The sequence below is a fragment of the Syngnathus floridae genome, chromosome 19, assembly GCF_059516105.1.
Source record: "Syngnathus floridae isolate MCC-2025c chromosome 19, RoL_Sflo_1.0, whole genome shotgun sequence".
NCBI classification, from domain to species: domain Eukaryota; kingdom Metazoa; phylum Chordata; class Actinopteri; order Syngnathiformes; family Syngnathidae; genus Syngnathus; species Syngnathus floridae.
Genome location: NC_142431.1, coordinates 2,241,494 through 2,250,010, shown reverse-complemented (window position 1 = coordinate 2,250,010; position 8,517 = coordinate 2,241,494). Strand labels below are relative to the sequence as shown.

Genomic DNA, 8,517 nt, shown 5'->3' with positions numbered 1-8,517 from the left:
ATACTGTTTGAAAAATGAAAGTTGACCAGGCACTTCTTTGAGGTCTTGATGTTGCCCAATGAATTATGTGGACTAATATAAATTGTTTGGATTACAAAAGTCTGACAGTAATAAGGCGAATTCGTTAAAGACATGGCGGATTCGCGCCATGTTCATTACCCGGATGTTCGTCCTACCCCAACGGATGTGACGTAATAGATTAAAAAATTACCCCCCCAAAAAAACGATTATAACAATATCTCTGCAGCACCTGGAGGGATATATTACACTTTTCTACACTCCTGGATACTCTAAATAGACAAGAAAATTATTTAAAAATAAAAAAAAGTCCATTTTCCATGATACATGTCCTGTGTTGACTCCCACCACTTTCCTAAATGTAGCCAGGCTGTTTGACCAGCTTTTAAATATTTGGGGAATTTCATCTTCTGCCCTTTTGACTGGAAGCTGTCAAGCCATCAAATGTAGTAGGCCACCATAACAGCGGCGTGGGGTGTGCTTCTGTGCGTGACTGTATCCTCACCTCTTGTGTAATGTGCACCAGATGGGACGCAGGATGACTTTCCTGCACTCTTTTCATGGATGTCTTTGCTAACCCCGGGGTCTGGGCTGCAGAGGGGTCCTTGTCAGTTGAAGCCCCTCCATGCTTACCTGGAGGGGCAGGCAGCTCCAGGCATGGAAGGCGGTGATTAATCATGCACGCGACGCGGCGGGCGGGCGAGCAAAGCCGGGCGCCCCCACCGAGGCCCGAGGAACTTTGGCGGACACAGAGAAGACTTTGTGCCGGGGAAACACACCGTGGCCCGTAGGGGGGGTCGACGAGGGTTGACTTTGTACCGGTGTTGACATAACCTCGGCCGGGCTTCCGAAGTTACAACTGCATGGCTGCGTGCGCGGTGTATTTCCTCTGCAGAAGCGTCAAGTTCCGGTCCAGAAAGGAGAAACAGTTTGGTTTTGCCCACAGGTGCTTCTAATCAACCAAAGCCGCAGGTAAAGGGGTTCGCTCCGATGGGCTACCAGGATTAAAATACAATACTGTTGTCTTTTTTAATAATTATTATTTGAGGCTATCCGTTTTTGTGCATGCCAAGTATGTGACTGACATTTTTATGTTTTGGGAGGTTGTCTTCAAGTTAAATGCAGTTTGGAATTTAGGACACCCCCACTATAGCCGTGCAAATGGTTTCACCAGTACTGCAGCAGTTCTGAGGTTCTGAGTTTGAATGTGGAGTCTCCTACCCCCAATGGAGGCCAAAGCAGGAGAAAAAAAAGCTTGTGATCATTTTCCAATTCCTTATATGCCAATCAACCTCCTCCACCACGCCATGCAAGAATTTGTCCGGCCTCTGTACCGCCGTCGTCACGGCCATGTTGATGTCAGTCACTGTCTTCAGAATGGGTGCCCTTGATGACCTCTTGAGCCTGAGAAAGAAAAAGGGCGATCAAAAAAGGTCGGGTGAATGGGGAGATTGCTTTTCTCGGCCAGGAACTGTCTGATGATCAACTCTTACCTCTTCTCGTGCGCTGAATGACACTTATACAAAACACATACTGGCCCTTTTTCAAATCAGTGACAGGGCCGATGCCACGGAGCCGAGATGATCAAAAAGAAGTGTCAAATATGCTTTTCACAGACCCAGCAGGATGTGGCGCAACAGTAATGTCTCGCGGATGGTGACCCCCACAAGACTGGCAGACACACAGACGGGTCGTGCCGGCACGGGCGGCGGCATCTAGGCAACGGCGGGCGGCTTGCCGGAGCAGAGATGAAGAAGATCCCGCTCACGGCGGTAGGGAGGGCTTCTTTTGTCTCATGATGGCTTTCATGTGAAAGGCATATGTGTGCCATCTGAGCAGTGTGCTGCTCCTCTGTTGACTTTTAATTAATAAGAACTGGTTGAAGGCCATAATGCACCTAAGCATAAATAATTTTAGGCCTATTGTGGGAAGCAGAAGGATGCTTAGAAGATGCAACAGCAACTTAAAACGACCCATGAAACAACGCATGATTGACTTCAGGCTTTTACAAGACAACATTGCCCTCTGGCGGACAAAAAGTGAACCTGCAAGTCTGTGCTTGAACGTCAACTATTTATTGCTTGTGTTACTATGGGCATTTATTTGAACACGTTTGGATCCGCGTGGTGTCAAAATAATAATTTTGAAGAATCCTGATTTAAAAACTGTGCCACGACATGGAGACACTTGAGGACACACGGTAGTAGGACACCTTACAGCAAAGTTCTTTTTAATGGTCCCAAGTATTCTGAACAACTAAGTGTACACTCATGTAAAAGGAAACAAAAATGAGAAGATATGACAAAATACATCATATCTAGAATTCCACTCAATCTTTAATCAAGACGGGATTACAAATTTCTCCAAAAAATCTGCAGTTTCAAAGGGCAAAAATGGTAAAACTAGCTCACCTACTGAGGTCTTTAAAAACCTGTTCAAGTGTGACTGAAAACATCCTGAACGTTTAAAGGCAGGTCTCTTTTTGTCGTCATTTACAAAAACGTAAAGAGGGAGAGAAAAAAAAAAAAAAACAGGAGAAGGGTTTGTGAGACAAAGTGAGAAAATGAAATAAAATGCTGGCTTTTTTTTTTGTTTCCTCCTTTCTCCTCTTCGAAAAACCAAACATCTGCCGGAGAACGACAACACTGATGACATGATCAAACTACAAGAAAAGACGGCTCTCTTTTGTCTGGTCCTCGATGCTAACTTAAAGGACACGAACGCAACGGACGAGGAGGAGAGGAAGAAAAGAACGAGAAGAAGATTCTGGAGAGGGGTTTGAGTGTGTGGGTCTGAATTGGCTGAACCATTTGGCCAAATGATGTCCTTCCCTGAGTGAGGGGGGGGCAGTGGGATTATGATCCAAGTGCGCTAGCTCTTGGGGGATTTCAGTCTGCATATACATGTTTTTTTTTGTTTTCTTTTTTTTTTATGTGGTCTTTTCCAGCGCTTGTCTCACCGCGCGGCCATTCCTCCGCCTCGACTTGACGTCCGTCCCGTCAAGACGCGGTTCCCTCCCGCTCGTATGATTGGCACTTGTTTGAATCGGGCTGATCGAAGGTGAGGAGGAGGAAGAATCCATTGGCGTCCCGTCTCCTCCGGCGGCGGCAGAGTGCGGCTTTTCATTCATTCCGTTTGTTGAGGGTTGATCGTTCCCGTGTGAAGAAGAAATTGCTGAAAACGTCTGACTGGAGCGCAAAGGGGACATGGCGGCGTGTCTTTTAGGAGTTCAGTTTGGACTTTTTCGAAGGCGGCAGGGGGTCGTCTTTACTCTCGCCGTCCTCCTCCTCGTCCTCTTCCTCGTCTTCGTCGTCATCGGGATAGTCCACAAGTCCCACTAATCCTCCCTATGGAAGACAAGGAATTAGCATTTCCTACAAGCGGAATTAACAAAGAAAAATGTGATATTTAGACACACCTTTGTGGTTACCGCTGGCGTGGCACCTGAGCTCCGCGTTCCCGAGCTTGGGGACTCCGGTGAACCGGGAGAACCGGGGTTCAGGGAGCCGGATGACGGCGGGCTTGACAGGCTGGTTTTGGTGGCGCCGGAGAAAGAGAGTTTGAAACTCGGGTTCTGCCTGCCCGACAAGCTCGACTTTCCCAGAACGTCCTTGTCGTCGGTGTCTTTCACTGCGGGCAGAGATGGAATACAGATGCCATGTAAGACCTTCCATTTTGGTTTTGAGAAGATAAAATGGAACAAAACTCTGATCATTTATTTAATTATTTTTTTTAAATAGGTGACTTGCATTTTTTCCTCTCCATGAATTTGCTAATAGGCTCCATGAGGTCCTCCTCGCTCTTCATCTTTTCCGAGGGACGCACGACGGCCTCGCCATCCTCGAGGTCCTCCTCGTCCGTGTTGAACCACATCTCCTCCTCGTCCTCCAGCGTGCGTGCGTCGCGACGGAAGCGGTGGTTCCTCAGGATGGAGCGCATGCTAATGAATAATAATGAAGTTATTTTTTTTTTGGTTGCAAATATTTGGGCAAAAATTGTACCTACCTGTCTAGTTTGGGGTTGTCCTGCCTCTCACGCTGCTGTTCGTAGCGCAGCTTGAGGCCCTTGAAGGTCTGGACATAGTCCACGTCCTCCAGAGCCTTCCAATAATTCTCAATGATGTGAGCGGTGAGAGATTTCACATCCTCCTAGAGGCAATGGAAAAGAGGAGAGGGAGGGTGGGGAGGTCGTGATATGGGGATGCGAGAAGAGGAGATCAAAAAGAAAAAGGGGAGGGGCAAAATGCACCATACAAATTAATATGCATTCAAATCATTGACACCCCAAAAGTCTTCATTATTTGATAGTTTTTTTTCCAAGCAGATTGACCGAAACAAACTACTCACCACACGGACATACTCAAACATCTCGATGATGGCCGAGTTCATGAGATTGTACCGCGAGCCGTTCTTGAGAAAGGCCTTCACCACGGGCTCAAAGAGGAAGTTTCTCATGATGTAGCGGTTGTAGAATTCATCTTTCAGACCGATGATTCTCCGCATGAAGCGCAGGGCACCTGGCGCGACGCAGGAAGACAATTTAGAAAACTATGGGATGCCTACAAAAAGGATCTCACGTGAGCTCACATAGTGCCAAGAAGGCGTGCTGAGATGCTGTGAGCACCAGGACCCTCCTGAGAATGTCCTTGTTGATGATGTAGTTCTTGATGTGATAGGTGTGGTGCTCCACGCAGAAGGTGAGCAGTTCCAGAATGAGCGCTAACAACTGCGAGGTTTGGAAGTCATCTAAGAAAAGGGAGGACATTTTAGTTGTCACAGAAGCTCCTCGCCCGAGGGAATCCGGTCGCTACCTTTGCTCGGCTTCTCCTCGGTGGTGTTGGCCAGTAGCGGAGCTGACAGGACGTGCATGCAGTGCTTGTAGAAGAAGCTGAGAAACTCCGTCTTTTCCGTTTTCTGGAAGTAGACCACTGGTGTAAATGATATTTCAGTTGAGATGCTTCAAAAAGCACCAAACTCACATTCACAGTAGCCAGCATGTTTTCTGGATCGACCAACGTTCGGAGCAGACCCATCAGCTGCACGGCCCCTCCCAACTCGGGGTCCGTGTCACAGATCATGTGCTCGATGATGAGGTTGATCAGTAGGATGTCCTGCAAACGCCCCCAGAAAAAAAATAATAAGAAGAAGAACACAACCGTAATTTTGGCCAATTTTGCAATCATCTACTCACGTCATCATTTTGCTGAGACTCCTGCATAACAAATTCCCGCACCATGGAGGGGTTGTACTCCACCAGATAAGAGAAGATATCGGTGGCTGCCCCCCGCACCTGAACGTCATCCATTCCCTGGATCACAAATGAAGGAGTCTTGGATTTAGCGTAATCCCAATAGTGAAGCGGGATTGCTAAAATGGCCGTTGAGGTGTCTCCACTCACCAGTATGACCTCCAGTGCGGGAAGAATGCCCATATTCGACAGTGTCTTGAAGAAGGCATCTCTGTTTTGAGGTTGTAATGTTTGTGAGAACGCGCAGAATTCCTTCAGGAAGTTAACCTGCGAAGCAAAAAAAAAAAAAAGACGCCGTTGAATATAAAAAAAAAAAACGATGATTGGCGTTTAAACTGAAAACTGTCATACCAGTTCGTGTCTTTTGTCGTCGTCTGTCGCCTCGTCTGTTAGCTGTGCAAAAAGATCTGTCAGGAACTTCTCATCATCCTGTCATCGGAGAAGAGGAGGAGGAGGAGGAGGAGGAGGGTGGGTTAGAACCATCAATCAATCATAAAAATAATATCCGAAACTAAATTGCAGTGTCATTGGGCTCATTTCCGACGTGGCAGGTGAAAAAGCAAACAAATCACAATTTATGGCTTTGGGTTATAATCTGTGCAGAGATTCAACTTTATTTTGGCACGAACTCAATTCACATTTTGTCCGCAAGTACTGCATGAACAGTCCGTGTGCTTGAGTTCAATCCACATTTGTCGTCAAGGCAACTTCACCTGAGACAACAGCAAATACACACACGCTTCAGTTTTCTCATGACAGGTTTGCACAACACTTCCTGGTCTCTATGGAGACAACCACACACACAACCACATGCGCACACTTTACACTCAAGGTCATGTGATCTAAAAAAATCTCCCAGGGTCATAAGTTATTTAACCCTAAAATTGTCACGGATGTCGTGGATGACGCCAACCCACCTGAAGCATGCCCACAATCTCCACCTTGTTGAAGAAGATGAAGGAGTGCAGGGTGGACAGCATGTTCTCCTCAAAGACGGAGGGCGTGGGCAGCACCATGTCCTGAATGTACTGCACCCGATACGTCTGGTGGATTTTCTGACGCAGTTCAGGGTCCGAGATGGGGATCACCTCCTTAAAGCGGGCCGTTTTGGTGAGGAACTCGCGGTGCCGCCGCGGCTGCTGGAGCGCCGGGTCAAATTCCAGACAGCCGATGACGTCCATGATGCACTCGTCCGAGAACATGACCTCGAAGAGCGCCGTGCGGTTGAGTAGAAAAATGCCTTTGATGATTTCGTAGAGGTGGTGCAGTCCCTCCCGGTTCTCCAGATCCTCGCACACGCGGAAGAGTTCCAGGAGTTTGCGGATGTAGCCCTCGTTCTCGACGGCCAGCGCCAGTTTCTCGCGCCGCAGCGGCGAAGGCAGCGAGGAGGCCACCAGCTCCGCCAAGTCCTCCAGACGAGTCAACTCGCACGGCGGCAGCTCCAAACCGGGCGATGACATGTCATCGAAGCGTTCCTCTTCCAGCTCATCCACAACATCTTGGGTGATGTCCACAGACGGGTCCTTTCCTTGCACCTTGAGGAAAAAAATTTTGCCTTCAATTCACTTTTTTCTGTACTAATTAGGAAATAAGGGGACATTTGCAGCTACCTGGCAAATTTTCTCCCAGATTTCATCACAGCCGGCTTTCTCCTGGAAGCTGAGGGCCAAATCGTAGTTCTCAGCCTCTGACCACACGATCAGGGTATCCTGTCAAAAAAAAAAAAAGCGTCACATGCATATGTCAATAAACAAAACGATGACACTGCACTTGAACTTTACAAAAAGTACCCACCTGCTGTTTCTGGTACGCTGTGTTTGTGTTTATTTTGGACTCCAGTAGTAGAGAACCTTGAGTGCAACAAATCAGAGTGGAAGTTTTACCAGTCTTTTTTTATTTTACACAGATATTATTCAAGTCAACATGTGCACATGCAAACCAAACTCACCGTCACTTTCGGCTCGCACCACAAGAGACGTCCCTTTCAGTCGGTCCACGTACCCCGATGAGACGTGTCCGGTACCGCGGTCGTCCCACTGTCTGTCCTCATTGAGGGTATAAACTTTGACTCTTCGTCGAGTGTCCGTCATCCTGGCAGGTGGTCGTGAGCGGTCCCCACCTTCCACCCAACCCGTGATGGGCTGTTACAGGGGTACCTGCTTCACCTTAGTAACGCCACAACGTCCAATTCACCTCTCGGACCGGGTCCACCAATCAGATGACCTGACAATTCTTCCTCCGTCAAAAAGTGCAACTCTATATTCACACCAATGTATTTTACACGATATTATTTCCTCCAAAAGATTTTTATCACCGTGTATTACATAAAAGCCAACGTGATGAGTAATAACAACAAAACATGTTAAATACACAACGCGGACGTGGTGGGAGTTTACACAACATCAACACCGCGCAATGGTGACATTAATTACGTGCCCTTATATGTGAGAATAAATCCAAAAGTCGATCAATTATCCCCCAAACACTCTCCCCGTTGTTAGTTGCGCTCCACACACGCAACGTTAGCGAATAGCAAAGCTAACGAGTTGACTTGCCTCCTTGTAAACCAAATCCAAGCAATTCGTATATTGACCGTGTTAAGGCAAAATGAGCCCAGCTGCACACCGAAAACATTATTCTCACACTTGCGGGCAGTACTGATCGTTTGTTTTGATGCTAAACAATGTTAGTCAATAATGCGCCAGCTGGCTAGCGCTAGCTGCTATTTCTTCCCAAAGTGTTCCGCCATGTTCTGGCTCGGGGCCGCGGAGAGAAAACTCTCTCCTTTCTGGTACTTATACATGCCAAAAATAATGCAAAGCAACAAGTCGTGAGCGTCAAATTACTTCGAGCGTTTTGCTTTACACCGCATTGCTATTTGCCATTCATTCCCGATGTCTTGCTCGGATATTTGCTAACAGTCCCCCGTGAGTATTCAGCCATCTTGAGCCCCAACAGGCTATACGGGGTTTCCAGCACAGCAACAACAGGGCAGCCCGCCACATTTAAAGAGACAGTAAATGACGGAAGTCGCGTTCTCTTTATTACGAGTCAATACACAATTTGTTGTGTTTTCAGAAAAAAAAAATCACAATTACAGAATTCGTAAATTAAAATGTATATATATTTATTTGGGGGCCGATACGATGCTATTAAGGGCCCAAACAGACTGCTAGAAGGTCCTCATTGTTTTTCTATGGATTCCCATTTTTCCCCATTAAGAAAATAAGTTTTGAAATACTAAGCATGAAC

The 8,517-nt window shown here is 47.1% G+C and overlaps 1 protein-coding gene and 1 long non-coding RNA gene across 3 annotated transcripts; one reads left to right on the top strand and one right to left on the bottom strand.

Annotated features, from left to right (window-relative positions):
• Positions 1-820: 820 nt before the first annotated feature.
• Positions 821-2,612, top strand: LOC148381567 (uncharacterized). The gene is made up of 2 exons (XR_015854438.1): positions 821-990; positions 1,635-2,612. It is a non-coding gene; the product is annotated as an uncharacterized LOC148381567 (long non-coding RNA).
• On the bottom strand, positions 2,223-8,244 carry ppp4r3a (protein phosphatase 4 regulatory subunit 3A). Of its 2 annotated transcripts, none has more exons than XM_088362321.1 (15): positions 7,214-8,244; positions 7,060-7,115; positions 6,876-6,974; positions 6,183-6,800; positions 5,617-5,694; positions 5,416-5,532; positions 5,209-5,325; positions 4,997-5,128; positions 4,829-4,931; positions 4,605-4,763; positions 4,365-4,534; positions 4,024-4,166; positions 3,768-3,958; positions 3,437-3,648; positions 2,223-3,365 (listed from the first exon to the last, which is right to left on the bottom strand). In XM_088362321.1, exons 1-15 carry the CDS (start codon positions 7,353-7,355, stop codon positions 3,240-3,242), a joined length of 2,463 nt encoding a protein of 820 aa, XP_088218447.1. In that variant the 5' UTR covers positions 7,356-8,244; the 3' UTR covers positions 2,223-3,239. The 2 variants fall into 2 exon arrangements, with proteins under 2 accessions (XP_088218447.1, XP_088218449.1); XM_088362323.1 differs by having other exon boundaries at positions 4,024-4,163.
• Positions 8,245-8,517: the final 273 nt, after the last annotated feature.

Coding starts and splice junctions, on each gene's coding strand:
- ppp4r3a (XM_088362321.1), bottom strand. CDS start 7,355: ATGACGGACACTCGACGAAGAGTCAAAGTTTATACCCTCAATGAGGAC. Junction 7,116..7,213: donor GGTGCGAGCCGAAAGTGACG/GTGAGTTTGGTT, acceptor GTTGCACTCAAG/GTTCTCTACTACTGGAGTCC. Junction 5,326..5,415: donor CCGCACTGGAGGTCATACTG/GTGAGTGGAGAC, acceptor TTTGTGATCCAG/GGAATGGATGACGTTCAGGT.